The sequence below is a fragment of the Solea solea genome, chromosome 16 (genome assembly GCF_958295425.1).
Source record: "Solea solea chromosome 16, fSolSol10.1, whole genome shotgun sequence".
In the NCBI taxonomy this organism is placed as follows: Eukaryota; Metazoa; Chordata; class Actinopteri; order Pleuronectiformes; family Soleidae; genus Solea; species Solea solea.
The window spans coordinates 21,919,224-21,942,652 of NC_081149.1; the positions used below are offsets into that span (position 1 = coordinate 21,919,224).

At 42.1% G+C, this 23,429-nt stretch overlaps 1 protein-coding gene across 2 annotated transcripts in view; it reads right to left on the minus strand.

Moving 5' to 3' along the window:
* Window positions 1-23,429, minus strand: part of usp43b (ubiquitin specific peptidase 43b) — a 75,706-nt gene that overhangs the window by 17,092 nt on the left and 35,185 nt on the right. For both annotated transcript variants that reach the window (XM_058653763.1, XM_058653764.1), the window contains exons 4-8: window positions 22,218-22,310; window positions 17,914-18,049; window positions 16,647-16,791; window positions 8,637-8,799; window positions 6,083-6,194 (exon numbers count right to left, since the gene is read on the minus strand). In XM_058653763.1, the coding sequence (XP_058509746.1) occupies window positions 6,083-6,194; window positions 8,637-8,799; window positions 16,647-16,791; window positions 17,914-18,049; window positions 22,218-22,310 (649 nt within the window). The remainder of the gene's footprint in view (window positions 1-6,082; window positions 6,195-8,636; window positions 8,800-16,646; window positions 16,792-17,913; window positions 18,050-22,217; window positions 22,311-23,429) is intronic.

Consider the following 23,429-nt stretch of genomic DNA (forward strand, 5'->3'; position numbering starts at 1 on the left):
TGTGTTTGGCGCATGCACTGTTCTAATCAAAGTTCAGTTGGTATCAAAGCACTGTTGACATCAAAGTGCAGTTTGTCATCAAAGCTTTGCTATCAAAGCTCTTTTGTTATCCTTTGTATGTGTCTTTGTGAAACTACTATCATCAGAACCTGTGCGACTTGTCGGTTTTACAACCTAACTGTCTAACTGCTGTCTGACTTCCACTATCTGTGTGTGTGAGTAATAAATCTTCAGAAAGACACTCGAGTTGTTCCCGCTGTACTTGTTCTGGTTGCCCCTTCCAGAGGGGATTATTGAACTGAAAGGATCAGTCAGTAAGAATGTGGACAGAGAGAGAGACGGCAGGGGCGAGTGGAACGCCGCCTATCCACCCGTCTTCCAGCCACGCCCACGCCGTCATCTTCCCTGGTCAGCCAACCTCCGAGAGACTCTGAACCTGAGCCAAAGCAGGTGGGCTGTGCCAGTCTCACCCCTGAAGAGAGAGAGAGACGCCGCATGGCAAACCTCTGCCTTTACTGTGGTCAGGCTGGTCACTTCATCTCCAGGTGTCCAGTAAAAGGGTTGGACTAACCAGTGAGGGAGGAGGTCCTTGTGAGTCATACAACTAAACCCTCCTCCAACATGCGCCCCCTGTGTCAAGCACGGCTGCTGTTGCCCCAGGGTTCTCAGACCCTAGCCATCCTCATAGACTCTGGTTCAGACATTAACATCATCGACGATGCTCTAGCACATCAGCTAGGTGTCGGTCGAGTTCCCCTGCCTGTTCCGGTGCCCGCCAATGCCCTGGATGGTCGCCCCCTGGGGACAGTCACGCATCAGACAGTGCCCATCCACATACTGCTATCCGGCAACCATCACGAGAATGCACAGTTTCACATCCTGCACTCTCCTCATCATCGTCTTCTTCTGGGCTTCCCCTGGCTCCGACGTCACAACCCGCACCTTGACTGGTCCACAGGGGCTATACTGGGGTGGAGCTCATCATGCCACCAGGTCTGCCTGAAGCAAGCCTCCGTTCCTGAATCACCCACCAGCTCTAGCCCAGCACCAGACGTCGTAGGGGTCCCCCCCCACGAGTACCAGCCTGGACAGAGGGTCTGGCTCTCCACCCGTGATCTTCCTCTGAGGATGGAGTCCAAGAAGCTGGCTCCTCGGATTGTCGGACCGTTTGAGATTCAGAAGATCATAAATCCAGTGGCAGGGAGGCTCATGCGCACCAGGTCCATGCGGGTCCATCCCACCTTCCATGTCTCCAAGCTTACACCAGAACTAGAGAACGCTCTGGTTCCTGTTTCTCCACCTCCTCCTCGCCTAATTGATGGGGGGCCCACTTACACCGTTCATCGTCTCCTGCGGTCCCGGCGGCGTGGTAGAGGGCTCCAATACCTGGTGGACTGGAAGGGCTACAGTCCGGAGGAGAGGTCCTGGGTCCCTGCGAGGCACGTATTGGACCACACCCTCATCAGAGAGTTCCATCAACGCCACCCGGATCAGCCAGCCATTACCAGTCATACCTCGGGCTCCTTTGCTCCACCCACCCAATGGTGAGACACTAAGACATCAAAGATAAGCAGCGGTGGAAGTAAACGAGAAATCGATTTTTCATTAAAAAAATTTTTCCTAATTGCCCTGTTGACCACATTATTTTGTGCAGTAAACCCTGACTGAGAAGAAAAGGTGGACAAACGAGCGTCTTAGGTCTGATCAGCGTCGCCTCCGTCAGTGTGACCGCTGAGAGGAGGAAGAGGGAGCCTGTGAAGTTCCGCCACAGCGTCCTGTGAACACGAGGCCTTTGGTGGCGGCTCCAGCGTTTGTCATGTTTCCCCATGAGAAAACCTTTAGTCTTGCTTTCAACCAAGGTTAATCACTTTCCATGTTCAGCGAGGGCAGCGTGGGGTCGGGGGAATATCTGTGGCATTGTTTGTGCCCGACAAGGCAAAAGATCTCCAATTACAGTCCATGCAAAGAACACAGTGCTTCATTATACTGAGTTTTAGCATTGTGTGTGTGTGTGTGTGTGCACGCTTTATATTTGTCAGTGTAAGCAAATTTCAAGGCCAGTAAATTCACGGTGTGTTAGTTCCAAAACTTATATATAATACAATATATACTATATATGATATGTATGTGTTTATGTACATTCGCTGATTACACAGGGATTCAATCAAAGATCAGGTAAGACAAAGCTTTATTCATGCCACTATTGTGCTGGAGGGTAGTATATATGTCTAAAGCAGGGGTCTGCAACTGTTAGGATTAATATTGTTGTCCCATGTCCACACAAATCAATTTAATCTGGAGCCGCAAAACCCATTTGATCCAGAAAATGAAGATAATATCATGTATAAAGTTTTGTATGTAGACATACTATAAACAAAAGAACTATAGCCTGTTGCATTTATGACATTTAAGAACTACAAAAAGAAAACAACACACTCTTATGAAGTGATGAAAAAACACATGTGTAGGCCTACTTTGAAATAAAACACTAGAATATGTAGATCTATTCGGGTCCTGCCATTGTTTGGGGAGAATGAATAAAATAATAAATAAAAAGTAACCATATATTTTTTGGAGGGGATTTTTATGTAGTCCATGCTTGAGAAATGCTGCTGGCATAATTATGTGGATACAAAGATGGACAACAAGACTCTTTTGGGAGGTTTTGAGTAATCACACTTGACGCAGACACAGGATGTGACGCATCGTGGCTCCCGAGCCGCAGGTTGCAGACCCCTGGTCTGAAGTCTTGTTCCCACTGAGCAGTGCAGTTTGGAGCGGGTCACCCTCACGTGACTAGCGTTCCCACCGTGGGGCGCACGTGTGTGTGTGTGTGTGTGTGTGTGTGTGTGGGGGGGCCAGATATGTAAATCACGTCACTATTTGTGCAGCTGTGTCACTGCCTTAAACAGCGTGACGTCGTACCAGCGCTACACAGTGTAGCTGAAGAAGAAGAAGAACATGACACAGTAAACAACAACGAAGGACATCTAGCATTCCATATTGTTTTTACCACAAGGAGAAGCTTTGTTTGAGAGAAGGCTGGAGGTTGCACAGAAAACCCCCGCCATTTTTCCCTAGTGTCGCACAAAAAGTGCTGGGACCTTACAGACTGATTCTTCCTGTTCCCTTCTCAATGTTTGACAATGGAAACGCAAATAACTTTGTGACGTAACAAACTGATCCGAAACTGTGTTGCTAAAGTCGTAAACATCGAGCAAGCCGGTGACTCAAATCAACGGCTGCCAGAGGAAAAAGTGCTTCATTATTGAATCTCTGCTGGAGCTAATATTAGACTCCACTTGTGAGCGTAATTCGCTGTCGCGAGATTCAGTTGAGATGAAAGATTTAGAGCAAACATCTGCTCCGAGCGTTGCTCCATTCCTGCCTGAGAGCAAACTGATTATGCTGTACAAGTTTAATTAAATGCCTGACACCGTGGAGCACAAAAGAGACAACAGATCTCCAGCAGAGACACTGAAAACGATGCACCTGACTCTCCTCTCTCTCTGCGAGTCTCTGAGAGAGAGAGAGAGAGCATCAAGCTGCTCGCCAGTGTGCTCCGCACCCCGTGCGGCTCTTTAATGCAGCTGTGACGGTCGACGCTGATCAGAAATCTGCTTAGCTGCATCATTAACAGCGTGCTACGGGCAAGCAAGTGAGCAAGTGGAAGTAAGCGAGGAAAACAGAGCCTCTGGCGTCCATGGTGTAAATGACATTTGATTTGACAGTGACACAGAGCAGGCAAGCATCTAAAAATATGATGCTGTCGGCATCTCTGTCATGTTCAGTAGCAAAGCCAAGCACAGCGAGGCTGTCACCTTTTAGCCAACATTCACATATAGGTTAGAGGAGGAAAGTTCAAATCTGAAACTTCAAAATCAGTTTTGACTTTGACACATATTCAAATGAACGCAAGGAGACCGAGTCAACAGATGTCGCATACTTTTGTTTAGGACCGTATCTTATACAAGACTCCGACAGCCCGCCTCCATATCTGTTTATATTCTGAAGTTACGTTAAATCACGTGAGTTTCTGTGAGATCTCAAATCCCTGGAATCTCCTCCTTGAAATGGTATGACTAAACGTCAAGTGTGTAGCTCTGCCTCTTCACTAGATCGTGTAGTCTGTGCTTTCTCAGGATTAAAGTATTGAAAATGGGTTACAAACTCCCTTATGCCCTTATATATTTTTTCAAAATCAAGTCAGATTCTCAAGTCGGGGGGGGGGGGGGGGGCAAGAGCCTTGCTTTATGGAGACAGCCAACTTGTGCTGCCATGTTTCTTCATCAGCCCATATGGACGTAACAGCTGGAGTGTGACCATCATGTTTTAAAGTGACTGCTTCCCATGCAAACAAAGATGGACGCCGTGCTCGCATAAATAAACCGATGCAGAAGAAGGAGGAGGAGGAAATGGCAGAGAGTTTGAGAGAGTATTTACATCCTTTATGGAAGGAAGGCCACCATAGCTCACTACAGTCTCATCTTTACATGTCACCAATTCTCACACACTGAGGATCGTTAAGCCAATGAAGGACAAAACAGAATTTAGTAATTCTTACACACACACACCAATTATTGATAGTGATTTAACCCCTCCTTATTACACACCAGTAGTGGACACACAGTGGGCAGCACTTATCAGCCACATGTGCTCCTACAGAATGTCCCAAATCAGTTTACCCTACTCTGGTGTGGTCCTCCTGTGTGTGTGTGTGTGTGTGTGTGTGTGTGTGTGTGTGTGTGTGTGTGTGTGTGTGTGTGTGTGTGTGTGTGTGTGTGTGTGTGTGTGTGTGTGTGTGTGTGTGTGTGTGTGTGTGTGTGTGTGTGTGTGTGTGTGTGTGTGTGTGTGTGTGCGTGTGCGTGCGCTTTGAGAGTGAACCCATTCCTCTCAGCCTCCAGCTGGTGCTTCAGTCCCCTGCACCTGTACCACACGGCATCTGTGTGTGGGCATGCATTGTCCCAAGCCAATAAACATGTCTAGGAACAGATGCACCAGTTGGCATGGCAGGAAGGAAACATGTCCCATTTCTACTTCCAGCTGGTAACACAGACATTGAATATGTATAATAAGCTTCATGCATTTCTATCGAGTTCCTGCTTAGTGTAGTAAACTTTAGTCCAGGATTTCCTGTCATGGTTGCAGTAACTTCTGTTTGGATCGTCGAGAGTGGGAGGGAACAGACCATCAACAGTGGACTCACCATGTTTGAATTGGAGGACACATCTGCTGTGTTAAAGAGCCTGGCCGATTTTCCATTATACAGTTCTTGCGCTGCTCGACTCTACTCAGTTGTTTTGCTTTTCCATGAGGGTTAGAACCTGGGACCAGGTTTTTTTTAGTACCTGCTCTGATGAAGTTCCAAGTGAGCTGAGGTGATACTAAAATGTCACGCTGACAGACTGCCGGCCACCGATTGGTCAGAGAGTGTCGTCACTGGAGAGTCATGAACGCGACGTCCGAACTCTAGATCAGTTAAAAAGACTTCGAAATCTTGAATACATGCGTTAATCTCCAATATTTAACAAGGAAATGTCTAAAATCTCAATATTTACCAGAGTCTGTGCTGCGGTCATGCAGGAAGTACTAAACAAATCTTTTTAATTACCTGATTCTAATGATTCAGTTAAACTGAAAATAACTGCTCGGCACTCGTTTGCGTCGCATATTAAACAACGTCACGGCAGTTTCGCGCAGTCGTGCTATGACGACTCGAGTAGAGGTGAGTAGAACTAGAACTGTATAATAGAAAAAAAAAAGCGCCATTAGATCCAGTTCAGATCCGGTTTTAACATCTGTCCTGAGTTGAGTGATCACGTTCTCAGATCCGATCACAGACACAACAACATTTGGAGGTGGTTTGAAAACACAACGTGTGGCCTCATTCCTGAAAATGCATGAAAGCAACTCGTCCTCAGGACGGAACGGAGACCACGTCGGATAACTGATAACTGAGGACGGATGTCGGGAATCTCTCCCAGCTCCCCCCGGTGCTGTGCATCGACATTCCGTTGAAGAAGAGAGTACGAGAAGACACAGAATAAATGATGACTTTATTATGAGTAAGCAAGTTCAGTACCTGTGCCTGAGCGCCATTGATCATCAGGTAATAAAGTTTGCTGAGGATGCTCTGCTGCAGCTGGTCCCAGGAAATTGACCGGTCCTCCCTCATTAGGAACGGCGGTCCAAACCTTAAACAGAGGACACAGGAAATGACTTTTTAAAAAGGACATCACACAGTGGCCTCGGCCACACAGTGAGCTCCTGTGTGTCTCCTTATCACGTTCTATTGTGGTGCAAATAATTATTTATTAACATTATAGGCATTAGAGGAGAATTCTCATTACAGCGTTTCCACTGAAGTGGGGGGGTCGAGATAATAAGCACCTTTTCAAATGACGGATCACATAACACATTTATTACAATACGCATTTAATTGAGGGCAACCTTCATCTCATGCTGGAGATTTATTAGGATGAGATCATGTGGGTATGTGCGTGTGTATAAGGAGACACACACACACACGGATATGTAATCTTAATTGTATTTCATGATATTCTCTTAAGATTCAGATTAAGTCAGTGACTGTAGAGGATGGGAACCATAATGTGGCGAATGTCTGAGCATGAGAAAAAAGGAAGCTCCGTTGCGAACAAACAAATTCTCCATTTTCTAATTGTAAATCTTTTCAAAAACAGATTTTTAACAGGATGACGGAGCGAAATATATGATGTGCTGGGTTTTTCACCCTCCTCCACAGACACGAGCGTCAGCGTGAGGATGCAACACAAACATGAAATGTCACTGACTCAGCTGCAAAATGCAAAATAAGCGTTCACACATGAAATGTGAAGTCCCATCCTCTGCTGCAGCATCTGACACTTTGGTACTTTAAATAAACCAATAACGTTGAGCAATATCACACATTGCTGATTTTTTTTTCTTCCAGGAACGCCGCCGTGATGCCGCTCTGCAGAGAACCAGAGCGAGAACAGAATATGTGACTGCAACGTCATTATCCCAGCACAGACTGGCGGCTGATGAGACTGAGATAGTTTGGTGGTTCCATCAGAGACACAGAGCAGTTTGAAGGAGAAAGTGTGACGCAGACTCTCGTGGAGGGGATTGGACTCTCACAGCTGTGATGGGGGAACTCTATATTGATCTCTCTGGACTCTGCCAGGGAGACGGGCATCTAATGAATCTCTGTAGTGTACCAAATGTCACATTCTTCAGTGTGATTTGAAACGGAGTGAGATACAAAGTCCTCTCTCTGACGGGGGAGGGGGCTAACATGACCTTGACGTGCTCCACCAGAGCAAAGCCGGGCAAGAACTCACAATAAATCAAAGGCGGTTAATAATAACGCAAAGAAAAACCACTAACGCTGAGACTTGATAACCCTGAGGCAGATTTATCATTCCAAATTTTGTGATGGCCCAATGTCAAAGGTAATGGCATATTTTCTCTTATCCAAAGTTAGCCTGTGTCCCTCATTGTCTATCGCTTTATCCTCCACATGAGGGACGCGGGGTCACCAGGACCACACAGAGACAAATAGAGTGTAGTTTAGAGTGTCCAATTAACTTCTGCGAGGAAACCTGAGAACCTGGAGAAAACCTCCACACACGGGGAGAACAAGTCACACTGTATCAAATAAGTTTGACTTGAACACGTCCTCAATTTACCACTAATGGCTTCAGACATACTGTGTAAAGCTATGACGCTAGAATAGCTTTTTTCTTCACTTTTATAAGATTATTATTTGGCACAGTAACTGGCGACCAGACACTCAAAAACTCCTGGTTTCTAGTCAAGTAAAAATGACAACAATTACAAAGCACAAACATAATATGTATAATATCATGCTTGTTTTAAGTGCATACATTACCTTTATGAAGGGAGAGTTTTGTCCCTGGTGTCCTTGATTATGGAGCATTCATTCATTCACATGTGCACATTCATTAACTTGATACAACTACAGGTTAACTTGAGGATTTTAAATCATATTCATCATGACATTTGGAGTGGTTCAGCTTCCCAAATTAAAATCCATCCATCTGCTACCGCTTTATCCTCCACATGAGGATCACGGGGGGCGCTGGTGCCAATCTCAGCTGACATAGGGCGATAGGCGGAGTAAAGCCTGGTCCATCACAGGGACACATAGAGACAAACAACCAGTCACCTCATGGTCAATTTAGAGTGTCCAATTCACTTAATCCCCAAATCTGCATGTCTTCGGACTGCGGGAGGAAACCGGAGAACCTGGCGAAAACCCACGCACACACGGGGAGAACATGCAAACTCCACGCAGCTGCTGCAAAGGGCAAGAGTGCTCCAAATCAAAATGAATAAAACAACAGGAGAGAGCTGGTTAATGAAGTGTCCCTTGGTCCCTAATGTTTTATTTATATTTTTGCTTCTTTTTCGTTTTTACAGTAGATTTTCTGCTCAAATTCTTCCCTTGGGGACAATGAAGTTGAAAGTTGAAGATGAGGTTGAAACAGGTAGTAAGCTTGTAAACTGGACATCACCAACTGCAGACATGGGTCAAAGCGAGTCCATCGATGGACAAACTGAGGGGTTGGGGGTTTTAGCGACGGAGCGAGACAGATTTAGGGGAGATTTACCTCACAGCCTGTTGACCTGTTCCTGCAGCGTTGCACACCAACAGCAGGATCTTGACTGGGACGCCGTGGTTGAGGAACTCCGATGACAGTGTACCAGATGACGTTAATCTCTGTCCTTCATAGCCGGTGGAGTACGGAGACGACGGCAGGCTGTGATGGTACCCTGACAGAGGAGGGAGGAGACGTTAGGAGACAGTTAGGCTTCAATCACACCACTCTGTTTTCATTTGAACACACATCAATTCTGCTCTGGATAAGCCTGTCACCTGACTGAAGACCTTTGGAAACAATGTTACCCACATCAGCCACAACTCGACTATCAACTGTGAATTAGGGCTGAAACAATTAGTTGATTAATCAACTCTGGGTTTGAGTTTTTAGCTTTCTTTGCTCCATATAACAAAGAAATCCTAACAATTTAATGACTTTGGTTTGTGGACATTTTTCAACATTTTCTGACCAAACAAGTACTCGATTAATGGAGAAAATAATCAACAGATGAACCAATTGTGAGAATAAACATTATTTGCAGCTCTACTGTGAATGAAAACGACATGTAAGATTATTCATGCATTAATATAGGTTATTTTTTTAAGGCCAGTGAATTAACAGATCATAAAAAATATGAACTTCCACAACCTGCTTTGATTGATTTTCCACAAAAGTCTATAGAAAACCATGTTATGGCCTTACCAGGTCATCTTGGCCCTAACCCTAACCTCACTTCTTCTCCATGCCTAAGCCCAAACCATGGGGTGCTCTTTCCCCCGAAATTAAGTTGTTTCTTGTACGTGATATAGTTAGAAGCCGTCTCTTCTTCCACTTTCCTGAGATTTCTCTCAAGATCCTCTATTGTAGTGAAAACTTCCGGACTCCTAGCTTGGGGAATAGTTACTTATGCTCAACCCAATGACAAAGAGTGGGTGGGAGAGAGGAAATAGCGTCAGAGGATGAAGACAACAGGAAACAAATCTGCTGAAACCAGTCGGTTAGTGAGAACTCTTTTAAAGTCTTTTAAAAATCGGTAACGACTCTGACAGTTGTGTAGTTTGTCGCCAGCTTAATACAAGAAGCAACTCTAAGAGAAACTCCACAAAAGCATAAAAAGCAAAAGAAAGTTTTTTGACTGACGGTGAGGTAAGAGCAGATATTTTTAAGCTTGTTAGTATGGATGCAAAGTCATGATATAAAGCTGAATTGCTAAACTGGATGGAGAAATTAATGGCAGAGGAAGAGGAGAGAAGAAGAAAAAAAAGACAAGATAAGATCACAATGGTGCTGATGCTAATCAAAGCACCAATCCCACATTTGGTCGGGAAAACAGCTTACTCTCACATTTATAGCTTACAGCATGATATTTCACATTTTTCCCCTTCAAAAGGAGCTGATTTCAAAAATACAGAAAAATGAAATGTAATCATCAGACTTCACACCTTGAACAAGGAGTGCCGAGGAGAATAAGGATATATAAAGTGGCGAGACAGCAGCTTTTTCTATTTGGGGAGGCGTGATTCACTGGGGGAGAGCAGATGGACCAATGGCTGCCTGCACTCTCAGCAGGAGGCTTTATCTGATCCCGCTTCTGCTCCACATCCTGTCCTGGTGGGGAGCCGGGCAGCACCGCTCTCAACACTCTTATCACTACTAACACAGAGGAGTGTGACTGACTCACTCACTGACTGAGTGGAAAACTCAGACCCTGGTATGAAGTGATGTCATCGCAGACGCTGCCTTGTCACGCAGACGACGACGTCTGGGCTTAGCAGCACAGGTGAGCGCCTCAGAAGTTGACGGTGATAAATCACAGGGTAAATGAGACTCACACACACACAGAGGAGAAGCTGTTGATTGAGCGCAGCGGCGGCGGCTGCAGCGGCGGCCGTGCTTTCACCAAACTTTTCATTAAACACTCACCGTTTACACTCGACACCACACGATTCATCACTGACGTCGCAAATGCCACTGCTGCTCACGCTGTTCTTCTGAGATCGTCTGCAAACCCACTGCATTAGCACATTCCTCCTCTTGTAATCCATTCCACCTCATCAAAAAACATGTTCAATCCTGTGTTTCAATGGATTTTTGACCAGTGGGAATATGTTCAATCAGCATTCACTCAAATTACTCTGCAATGCAGGTGGGTTTTTGTTTTTTTTTGGCTCTGGCTCTGAGGTCGGCAGCAGTGGGAATGCAGAACCTGGGTAAACACTCTAATATCCTCTTCATCTGCTTCATGTTTGGCAATGATGGAAATTAAAGCCTCATTTCTGGTGCAAGGCTAAGGCTGCTTTCACAGCGGGTGTGTTTGACAGCGGCGCTCACACCAGGTACTGTACACGTCAACAGCTTCTTTTATGTTTTACATGGGTTTTGTCTTTGAAAATCATAAAACTACTAAAATACTCAACTAAATACCTTCTTACTTATATGTTGGTGCCACACATATTTCACTGTAAACTTGGAATCAAGGAAATTCAATGACTAAGTGCCTTTAAATGAGATATTCCTAAAAAGAGCCACGTGGCTCATTCACATTGGTGAAAGGTGTTTACTTGGCATTACATTTTCTTTTTTGAATTTCATCCAAGGTTATAATAATAGTTATAATAATCATTAGTTTTAGTTTTATTTTGTTAGTTTTAAGTAGTTTTTAGAGCAGGTTTGCTAGTTTTTATTTTTTGTAATATGCAGTATTTGCCAGGTGCAAGATTCAAAAAGGTAATAATAACTACTGAAAAAATAATTACACTTCATATGAACCCAAAAGGATTATGTATGAAATTAATGTAACAAAGACGAAAAATAACAATTTTAATTAGTTTTTGTTATTTTTATAAACGCACAATTCAGTTTCAGTCAGTTATCAGGTTTTTTTTAACTAGTTTTTATTTTTATTTCAGTTAACGAAAATGTTATTTTAATTTTCGTTGGTTTTCATGAACTATAACAACCTTGATTTCATGTTACTTCGTCCTAATAGCAACATAATTCACTCACTGTAGAGTTTGACTGAGGGATTAAAGTAAAAGACAGTCGTCAAGGATTGTGCTGCTTCCTCCTGCAACTCATTTTTATTTCAATAGGTTTGTGACGTCACATTTTCACACACAAGCGCTGAAAATGGGAGCGGTATTAATCGCCTTTTTTGTAGAATCACCCAGGATAAAAAAATCCAGAGAAAAGCATAAAAGAGGCTTTTTTTGTGAGGACATTAAAATGTGCTGCGTACGAAGAGAAAGTCTCATTGAAAACTAATCAAAGTCTTTCATTTTAAAAGTCCACTTGCAGGGTCTTGACCCCGTGTCTTGACCCCAGGGGTTATCATGAGAGTAATGATAAGTATGCACAGCTTTACATTTATGAATGTCATTCTAATGGAGTGAGTGATAAAACTTGCTTAAATTGTGAGCCCTAATTTACATGATCAGGGCCCTCTGCCGACTATTGCAATGATTTATGGAGGAAAATCTTTCTTTTGAATGCCTCGTGTAACAGCAGTAAAAATGCAAAGGTCACCTCGTGGCCTGTCCCACAAAGATTTAAGATTCAAGAGACCTCCTTCACATCGCTCATTAAATCACAGTGCACATGTCATAAAATGTTTTCTCTCTCTCTCTCTCTTTTACCTCGTGTTCAAGAGGAGCGATGGTGGTGGTGTGGAGTGTGTTTCATGTTGAACACTTCCCACAGCTACACTAAAAAAGGCACTTACAGTACAACACAGCATTTCCCTTATTGCTGTGAAGGGCTGACCACAAAGCAACAGAAACAGAGGAAAAGAAGCTGCAATGGCTTTTGCTTTATCAGCGATGAAGCGTGTCAGAATAAAACATTTGTATACCACTACATCAACTGTTTTTTGAAATCAAATAAAACACATCCCAGACATCCAAACGTCAGGCCCCAAATATCTGATTTTTTTTTATTTAAAAAACACAAAAACCTCCAATAAAAAAGTAACTTAAGGATGGTGATATGTGTGGTGCTGCCAGCAGAGTGGGAAGTCCTGGCAGCGCATTAGTAACTATAGACCACTGTGATCGACCCCTCTGAAGCCCTCAACTTAAAGGAACAGTGAGCAGAATTCTCTAACCGTTTGGCATCATGTAAAGCGAGTGATCTTTTTCCCCCACGGACCAGTAAAGTCTCTGTTTTAATGATGTCTCATCACAGTAGGCCAATCACAGCACATTTCATGTCCCTTCAGTTGCTATGAATTCAACTGAATTAAATGAGCGTCGGTATCAGCAGATAGAGAGATTTCCTCAGGTCGTCTGTGTGTCCGTCTGTGCTCATCTGATGAGAGGAGCTAAGGATGCAACTCAACATTTAACTCTTTTTCTCGGGATCCTGCAGCTTTAGGGGAAACACGGCAACCATTTAAAGACGTGTACCATACACTCATTTACACGCCACACTAAAGGTCGCGTTTGTTTTCCCTACATACCTGTTGATATAACCTCCTACTATCAAAGAGCCCGTAACTAATTCCAAGACACCGCAGGACGCCTGTGAACGCATCATTCCTCTGCACCCCAGGTTTCACTGTCACACAGATACACAGGGTGCGCCAGACTAAACATAGCCAGACTCTGTGAAAGCCTATAATTAAACACCTCTGCCCCTGAAGGCATCTTCTCTAACCACAGCTACAATAACACACATCATCCTCCCTCCTCCCTCCTCCCCTTCCTGTTAGCAGCGTGCTCAGCTTTGAACAAAAACATATCGTATTGACTGAAGCATATTTGTTTCTAAATACGGCAAAATAAAGCATTTCTCACACATGAGTTCATGGAGTGAGAATGTAAAACACGAGTCTGAAGAGTGAGACCGTGTGGCGTCTTTAACCCTCGTCTCTCTGATCACAGATCACAGAAACACTACTCCTTATGTTCATATGTCGCATGGGATTCATTTTTTAACACACTTTTTTCATAATTATAAAGTAAGGGAAATTGTGCAGAAGTCGCAAAATAGACCTGTTTTTCTTTTATTTTTGTAAAATAACAACAAAAAAACAAGCTCAATGAACTTTGAATAGTGACGTATTTCCAAATTTCAGAAATTCAACATTTTGAGTACTTTTTTGCTCAGGTGTTATATAGTTGGTGAAAATGAAAGGAGAAAAAAGAATATAAGGATATAAGCCAGTGTTAAAGCCTCTGTATAAAATGTATGTTTTAACATAGTAATAAAAAAAAAAAGCAGCTTAAATACTCTGTGATCTAAGGATTAAAGACCGTGTGACGCAAATGTAGAGTTTCTCATCTTCATCAACATTCACAGACTTTGACGCCCAATAAAGTGAATATGTGTGTGTGTGTGTGTGTGTGTGTGTGTGTGTGTGTGTGTGTGACATTAGGACCCTGGCTCCCGACCTGCAGTCCTTTGTCTGCTCTCAGGTTGTGAGGTTTGGTCCACTTTTCAAATGTATTCAGCTATTTTATTAACAACACCTCTGTGACCTCTGAACTCCTGTGACCCTTAGTTAGTTAGCAGCTGTACCTGATCACGTTCATGTTGTCAGCATCAAGTACCAAAGACTCAGCGGCATCAACAAAGAAAAAAGGCAAGAGTTACCTTATTTTTTTTTTTAAAACACTCGTGGATTTTACCCATTCAAAGTTGGTCAGAAACACATTTTACCGTTTGGTGACAAAGTCAGAAGAGATATTTTTTTCAGGGATTTTAACAAACGGCAACAGTTAAAGGCCATAAATCAAAATTTGACAGCAAACTTAAAAAAACCCAGAGAACAACAGCAAGTGCAAATGCGACAGAAACCCGTCTATGTTTCTTCTTTCTTTCTTTTTTATAAAACTGACATTCCAGGGAAAGAATGAAATGCTGAGTGTTTTTTTAAATCAACGCATGTCATGTTTTTCCTTCATCGCAAACACCGAGCATCTCTTTACCAAGTGCCAACACTCCAAAAGAACTTAAATCGACAGTATGTTAGGACTGTGAAAAATGTTGACCTTAAAATTCCCTGAAAGAATGCACTTCATTCAATCACGTGAGTTTGGAGTATAATAAAACAAGGTTGCCCTCAGACTTCACTACATTCTCTGCAGCTCCTACAAACACAGTTCTCTCTCAGTTTACTGCACATAAAAATGCCAGTTTAGTCTTAATTAGATGTGTAGTTTAAATGTTATTCTTTCTCCTATGTAACGGTTACATTTCTACTTTTCTAACTTAAGGATATTTAAGGAACTTTGAAATATATTAACTGTAGCAGGAGAAACATAAAGAGTTTTATGGTGCCACTGATTTTGTGAGGCAGAGACTACGTATTTATGTGCTCCAGCTCAAGTTACATTTTATCGTAGTGAAGTAAAAAATAAAAGATTTTAATTGACTAGTATGTAAGTAAATTTACTGGAAGCTGGTGGGGATATTTTTTCACTTAGGTAACAGAGATATACATTTCCATTCCAAGTAAAAGGAGTGTTGACCTTCACATCTATCACCCACTGTGGACTTCAGGTCTCTATGACTCTGCTTTTTCTCCCTAGTTACACAGAGAGCGACAGAAACAGAGTTTTTCTACATTACTTTGCTAAGTTATGTGTTGTTTATCTGTCTTTCACTGTACCATTAAAAATGGAGCTGTGTGGTGCAGACACACAAGCACAGAGTCAGACACAGGCAGTTGTTCAGTGAATCATTGTTGGCGGCACACCCGATTTCTAATATCAGACATTCGTGAGAAGCTAAAATTGTAATTATGATAAAGATACAACTGGGAAGTCCTGCAGTGCGTGCTGGGTTATATTTACCAACAGAATCCACTTCTGACACGTTTCATGCAAACTTCTCCTTGGTTTTTCAGCCTTAGTGAAATATGGTATTGAGATGTGAGAAGGTACTTATTATATTAAGATATTTGTACGTATTAAAAAGTCACTCAGTATGTTTACATGCACAGTTTAGTCGAGCTAAGGCCATAGTCTGACTAAGACAGGCAACTGGACAACTCCCCTCTATACATACGGAGGACAAATCCGATTATTGGCTGTGACTCCGCCTCCACAGGTGACGCTGTACCTGCGTTTACGTCACAGAAAAACAAAGAGTAAACGGTGAGATGGATGGTGCTGCGATTCTTTATGTTTGGTACCTGCTGTTCATTTTAATAGTGATACAAATTAGATGGAGCATGTTTCTTGAGATTGCTGTGTTGTCTAAATAGAGACATGTCATTTCCAGCAACAGTACTGCAGTTCATACGTCGCCTCCTCCTACTTCTGGGTCAAAAACTAGGGGTTAGTCTGACTCCAGTCCGACTAAGAGTATACATGCAGGAGTAATCGGACTATGAATCGCTTTATCAAGATACGTTAGTCCGACTAAGTCTAGCTTGATTACATGACATTAAGAAAACTGAATGATTGTCTAAAATTGGACTTTTAGCATGCATGTAAACACACTGAATGTTCCTTTTAAAGATTTTAATGTGTGTATCATCAAAGGCCAAAAAGAGAGAGGGAGAGGGAGCCAGCGGGCAGAGCGGTCAGACTGTTGTAGTGAGAGGGCGGTGGTGGGTGCAGCACCACTTTGTGGAGCTATTGAGCAACATAAATCGAAGCACTAAAAGTCACATTTCTCAGATCGAACCACAGCATTACACAGCCGAGTGAGAGGGGACAACACAGCACAGCCTATTTGCTGACAGCACAAAGTAAAGAACAAGGGAATACCCTACACTCAAGTGCAGCACAAGTCACATTTTACATCACTACCTGAGAAACCCAAGAGATGAAGACGTAAATCTGAGTTTTAAGAGAATTCTGCACGGGGAAGAGAACATTCACTGAGCTCCATGTGAAGTCATACACTTCTAAATGTGCTCTAACAAAGCCCCATGCTGTCAGGTCTCCTCCCTGAGGTTTTCATTAAGCAAAGTAAGTTATTAAACTATATTTGTTTGCTCACATACATCCATATTAAAGGAGGAGGGCAAACGTTAATGAAGTACAATAAAGACTCTTTGAATTCAGCTACCTGAGATTCGTGCAGAGCCTCCTCTGATGTAGACGGGCGGAGCCTGGAAGGCGTAGATGACGTCGTTCTCAGCGACGCTGGTTAGGTCGTCATCGTCGAAGAAGGAACGCTGAAAGCCTGTGGAGTAAACCTCTGTCAGGATCACCTGAAGAGCAACACACACACACACACACACACACACACACACACATTAGTCTCCCTATTACAGTGCCATTACAAATCATGTTAAGGTGTGACAGTAAACTTTGAGTCGTATTAATCCCACTTTTATTCTCACAAATCATACATATTGTAGCTGAGAGATGAAATTCAGTTCAATGACACACCAAGAACAGTCAAAACAAGACATAACTTGCTAAAATGTAACTCTAGATTCATTGTACATATTTAAAAGCAGAGCCAAGCTCTTGCCAATTCTGTGCATAAATGTTTTCTAAACTACTGTTTTAAATGATGCCAAATAACCACAGTTGGATGAAATGGAAACTGGATCCAAACCATGGACGGCATAGAGAAATGGTCGTCGTCTTCCTTTTTAATGTCTAGAGATGTGTGATTATAGGGATGCACAATATTGGACTTCTGGCCGATATATCGGGTGTGTTTGAGTCTGCAGAGGTCATTTAGTCTCTTCTGTAGTGAAATTAACAAAATATTTTCATACTCATGTCGCAAAAGATGTGGATATAACATTTCTTCATAGGGCAAAATAAAAAAGCATAAAAAACAATAGCTGTACAGGGCGCTAGCATTGAAGTCAAAGAGGTAGCAGCCTTTTATTTAGCAGTCATATTGGTGGATATTGCCGCGTTTGCCAATATCCGATTATTCATTTTAAAGCCAATGTCTGCAGATATTGTGCCAATAATGTCGTGCATCACTCGCAAATTGACGACACTGTGTCAGTTTTTGCAAGAGGACGTTCACAGATGTGACAGATATCAGATATAGCATCTACTGGACAATACCAGCTGTCAATCACACTGATGTCCCATCATGTGTGTTAAAATGTGATTTATCATCAATTTTCTTCTAAATGGGAACATAATTTAAGTGATTAAGTCTGTTCAAAGGTTATAAATCAAGTGAAAAGTTGACTTATTTTCCCTTAGACTTCCATATAAATGGAGTTCTTTTGTGGAATCACTCCCTCTTGGCTCACTGCAACTTCCGTCCTACTTTTAAAGAGGAAGACTACGTCCATTTTATATAAAGTTAATGTCCACACTGACTTTTTAAAAAAAAAAAAATTAAATCCCTGATGTACCTGGTCTGGAGAAATCTTCCCCTCATCTGCCACCATCCTCCTCAGGAAGGCCACCGAGCCAAACAGAGGCACAGCCAGCCCGACGCGCAGGTACCGCTGACCTTTAGTGCTGAACACCAGAGTCACACACAGAGGCCTGACAGAGAGGAGAGGGGGAAACACACACTCAGAGAAGCTGGGACATAGACCGGCCTCGGTGTCATTTCTCCAAAGGTCTCCTCTACAGCCAGGCAGGGACAAAAGGAGACGACCATGAATAAATCAACACATTTAACATCAATAATAGATCATTAGAAGTTTTATGTGCGCAAAATAATGGAATCTCTGTTGCATTTTTAAAAAAAAAAACGGAGAGCTCTTGGCTCTGACCTCTCCAGAGTCAGCGGTGACATGAGCAGGTGCCGGGGCTTCGCGGCTTCTTTACAGAAGACAACACTAATGGTGATACAGAGGAGCAGCAGCAGGTTCCTGTGGGAGGATCTGTGTGTGTGTGTGTGTGTGTGTGAGGCCCAGAGACTGCAGCTAATGACACGGCCATGGGGAATTTTGTAAAAGACAATGGGAAGTGATGACAGGAGTCGCTCTGTTATTCATGTGTGCTTGAATATAATGCATATGATATAAATAACATGTTTAAGCACTGGCAACCGTCACAACAGGAAGAGAAAGTTCAAGGACATGTGCATTGTATGGATCAGTAACGTTAAACCGACTGGGTTACTCACATTTATCTTATGGAGGGAAAAAAGGTTGAAACTTGGACCACAAAGAAAGAGAACACACACTTTTACCGACACTAAATCCAGATGCGATCTGGATCTGTCGAGCCGTTGGCTTCACAGTGTTTGGTTTGAGCGCCACAGGCTCTATATTATACTCTGGAGAAAGTGAGGAACCTGAGGGTTTTAGCCAATAAGAAATTAAGTTGTCCATAAAGCAGCAGCAGCAGCAGCAGCAGCATTTTGTAGTTGGCTCTGTAACTAAGTGGAAGACAGATTTCTGCATAATTCCACTTTCTGTTGAAAGTAGAATTGTTTTATCTGTACAAACTACACAAGCAGCACATCGTTCCGCTGATTTGCACGGGTAACAGGAGACTTCAAAAGAGCACAGTAGGCAGTGTGCAGTAAATTGGCAGCACTTATCAAGCCACGTCTCAGGGAGGTAACCCCAATTTATGCTGTGCATATTATTCATATCAGTGTGCATGAGAAAAAACACACTAACACAACTAGTTTGCTTTTGGAAAATGTGCCAAGGAGTTCACTGGAGTTTCACATAGATGACAAAACATGACTGACACCCTGGTTTTCCTCTAACTTAGTATATGACAGGCGTTTGTTATTAAAGGGCCACTTAAAGATAAGTGTAAATAATAAAGATAAATGTGTTATTCGATCATAAGACAGTGGATCTGAGACGCGTGTTTCATTCAAACAACAACAGAGGGCGTTGGGATTGAAAATTGACCAAAAAAGTCAACGTCAAAGTCACTTCCTTCAAAAGAAAATAAAAGCCCCACACTGCCCTACGCCCACTTACTGTGTTTCTGTCAAGTTTAATAAGTAAAAGATCTGGAAAAAAAAAAAAAAAAAAAAACGGTGAAATTTAATCTGACTCTGTAATAGAATGTGAATTAAACAAACACAGCAGCAGCGTAATGATTTAAGTTTATTCTTCATTTGACCAAGTGGGGAAAAAATGGGTGAAATCGCCCTTTAATTATTCATTTCTATGACATCTACAGATTTCATGTCTTGCACAGTAAATTCATTTGCAGCAAAAGAGAGAGAATATTCATATCCAAAAAGAGTCCAGATCAAGGTCGACGTCACAAAGAGATTCAACAAACAATCAAATATCAAACAAGTGCAAATGTCTGCCAAGACACACAAGGCCACTGTTTGGAGAGTCAGGCACAGAAAACAGCATGTGAGCTCATCTCCGCACACAGATTATATACATATAGATTTCCTGGATTATCTATCTATATATACACATATAGATTTCCTGGATTATCTATCTTTCTATCTATCTATCTATCTATCTATCTATCTATCTATCTATCTACACATACACGTATATGCATACAGTACACAAAAGACAACCCAACTGTTTATCCCTTCAGAAGCGTTCAGACGTTCACCTCATGTGCCACACACACACACACACACACACACACACACACACAGAAGAAAAAGAAAACTGCAGGAATGATGCTCTTAACAACTATTTCCCAAATGAGAAGGGATGCTGACTGAACTTGCATAAACTATTTTAAAGACTTAAATCTAAAAGGCTGGTGAATCTCAAGAGAGACACACCTCTGTGTAAATTACAGCGTGTGCTGAGGGAAAGGTACATGTAAGCCTGAATAATTCTATGTTAATGTTAAGAGCCAGATTTAATAAAAAAAATATATACTGTACATCGCAATATCATTTTCTTCAATAGCAGAATAACGTTAATAAGGTTTAATATGAATTATAATGTTTATGCACTTTGCAAACACAGTTAACATATAGAGACATAGCATATGATTGCTTTGAATGTTTTAATTTAGATTTATAAAGTGTTTTCTGACCATGGAGAAGATTTATCAGAATAATTATCAGTATCAACTGATTTGAAAATCATATTTTTGGCCATACCGTCCAGCACTACAGTAATGTTAGTTTGGCCTCTTTTAAACGAGCTGATGGATGGATGGATGGATGGATGGGTGGACGGGTGGACGGATGGATGTCTAATTTTAGAATCACACTATTTATAGACCCTGACTGACAGTTCAAACTCGTGTTGTGCGATGCCCCGATACGCCGGCCTACAAAAGACCAGTTGAGAGAACGGGTGCTAATGTCAGACAGTCACTCGTGGCTCTGCTCAGAGAATCAGGCTGACGTGACGTGTTTTGTTGTTGACGTGACTCAGATGTGACTTTTGTCAGGGCCGCGTGGACACGCACAAATCTGCTCGTTCATTTTGATCTCCAAGTCAGATTCGTGTCCCTAGATCAGAAACATGTCCAGTATGTGTCCTAGAGGAAAGTTGTGGACTCACAAATATTATGTTTTCTGTTAGTGATGACACATGTGAAGATGTAGTCGTCCGTGTCACACAGGCAGGTGTGTGTGTGTGGGGTGGAGGAGGCGTGAGTCTCAAAAGTTATGGGAAACATTAGTCTCCCACAACATAGTTAAGACCAATAACAATTTCCACAAACACGTTGTGTGTATTTAAGTCAAACTAAGTTTTTAATCATGTGTTTTGTGTTCAAAAGAAAGAATATTGTTGCATAAGTGAGAGAGACACTGGAGTCTCCCTCTTTGGAAAGGCTGACCCTTGTTGACCTGACACGAAGGCTGCATGGGTGTTACGAGGTTTCAGCTGAATGTAAAACATTGTTCCTTGACGCTGAGAGGCTTCTGCACCAACCTTTCCTCTCTGATCCGGGCCACTCAGCTCCACAATGAATTATGTTCTTACCGTACATGGACATGGACAAAGGTGGGTGTTGTCCAGCCTCCGTGTTTTGAAGAGTTTAAAGTGGTAAATAAGGAGATACACCCACATGGAAACGAGTGCAGGTGAATATGCACATGTTCTTTATCATAATGGTGTTTCATCCACATGGAGACAGATCTGAAAATAGGTCCCAGATTGGGAACATCTTAAAATGTCGCTCTAGCATTTTAGGATGATGATGTCACAGCCCCGCCTCTCTTACACCGGCAATCACTGCCCCTGCCTTTGTCGTCATCATACTCGTGTTTGTCAACTACTGTCAATGAAAAGTAACTAAAGTCCGTAACTAAATCAAAGACGTTAGATATCATGGAAGTGAAGAAAAAAAAACATGTGTTGAAGATAAACAGTGTAACTGAATCGTAAAATAAAGTGGTTGAACATGAGATATTTATTTAAGTACTTATATATAAACAGTATATATATGTATATATATTAGAATTTTTTATAGTCTAATCTTTCTATATTGTACTTTCACCTTATGTCGAAATGCATGTTTATTATTTATTATCTTTAATTTTACTGTCTTTGCTGCTGTGACAATGAAAATTTCCCCACTGTAGGAATAATAAAGGACCATCTTATCTTATCTGATCTTATAGCCTAAGTCCATTTTAATATACAGTCTATGGGATTAGGTAGAGTGTTTACTATTAGGGTTCACACATTGGAACCATTGAAGGACTCCATGAACACATTAGACTCCTTGAAAAAAGCTTTTTCAACAGTGTAATAATAGCTATATAAAAAACAAACAAACTGAAGTGTGCTGTGCTCACCTGGTCTGGCGAAGAGGTATGGGGAGTGAGATGCAGAGGAACGGGTCAAAGGTGTTGCTCTGTTTCAGACAGTGGGGACACGTCAGTGAAGATCTGAGGGAGACAAAGCACACGATCACATTCACTTTTCAAAGAAACCGTCGCACAGAGCAGACACACACACACACGCACACACGCTCCCCAATTAACCTGAACGACCCCCTGACTAACTTTAGAGAGCAGAGAAGACGTCTCCAACACAGAGACATGGACACCGTGTGCCTTGATCTGACTCCGGGGAAGGAAGAGGTGAGTGATGTAACTCGTAAGTCTGACAGAGACAGAGAGTTAGAAGTGTGGTAAGTAGTAAAATAATCTCCCCGGAGTGATTGATCCGATACATGGGAACCCTGCAGGAGCTGTTTCTGTCTCATTGCATCACCCTCATCACACTGCCGATGCTAATGTGGTGCCATTACACGATCCCGAGCAGAGTACCCTTCTGCCTCTGCATCACTGAGTGAACAATAATACAACACATTTCAATTCAGTGGCCTTCTTTCTCAAGATTACTCCTCTTTTAGTTCATCTCTACTCGAAATAACTTATTCCAGTGACCCAATTATCTGATCAATGAGTCAGAGAGGCCATGAACTAACGGTGATTGCTGGAGGTTATTTATAAAACTCTCTACTGCAACTACCGCAAAGTCTCTGTGAGTTAGTCTGAGTTAACTGTCCTGCATAAGTCTTAGTTTTGTATCAGAAGAGCATCAGTGGGTGAAACACCATAGACTGTACATCAAATAAATGATATACATGTAGAAAACTAAATGATACGATTTAATTACATACAGTCAAGTCATCATGAATTTTAAATGAGTTAAAATTATGATTTTAAATATTGAAGAGAGGGTTTAAATGACTGCAAGCCAGAAAAAAATCTAACAAACAAACAAAAAAAACAGTTGATGGTGAGGGAGAGAGAAAGATGAAATACTATTAGGATTTATCTTGTAAAAAACAAAAACCATATATAATAAACGTGGATTATCAGGGGCACATTTTTCATTTCCATGCAGGGAACTTCAGGTGGACAAAGCTACTATGTTCCCTCTGATTTAGTGTTTCCTTTCATTTCCTTTATTATCAACACGACAGATATAAATCTGCCATTATGTGGGGAAATAACTTTAAAGCCATGTCGCACACACATTTACAAAATGCTCACAAC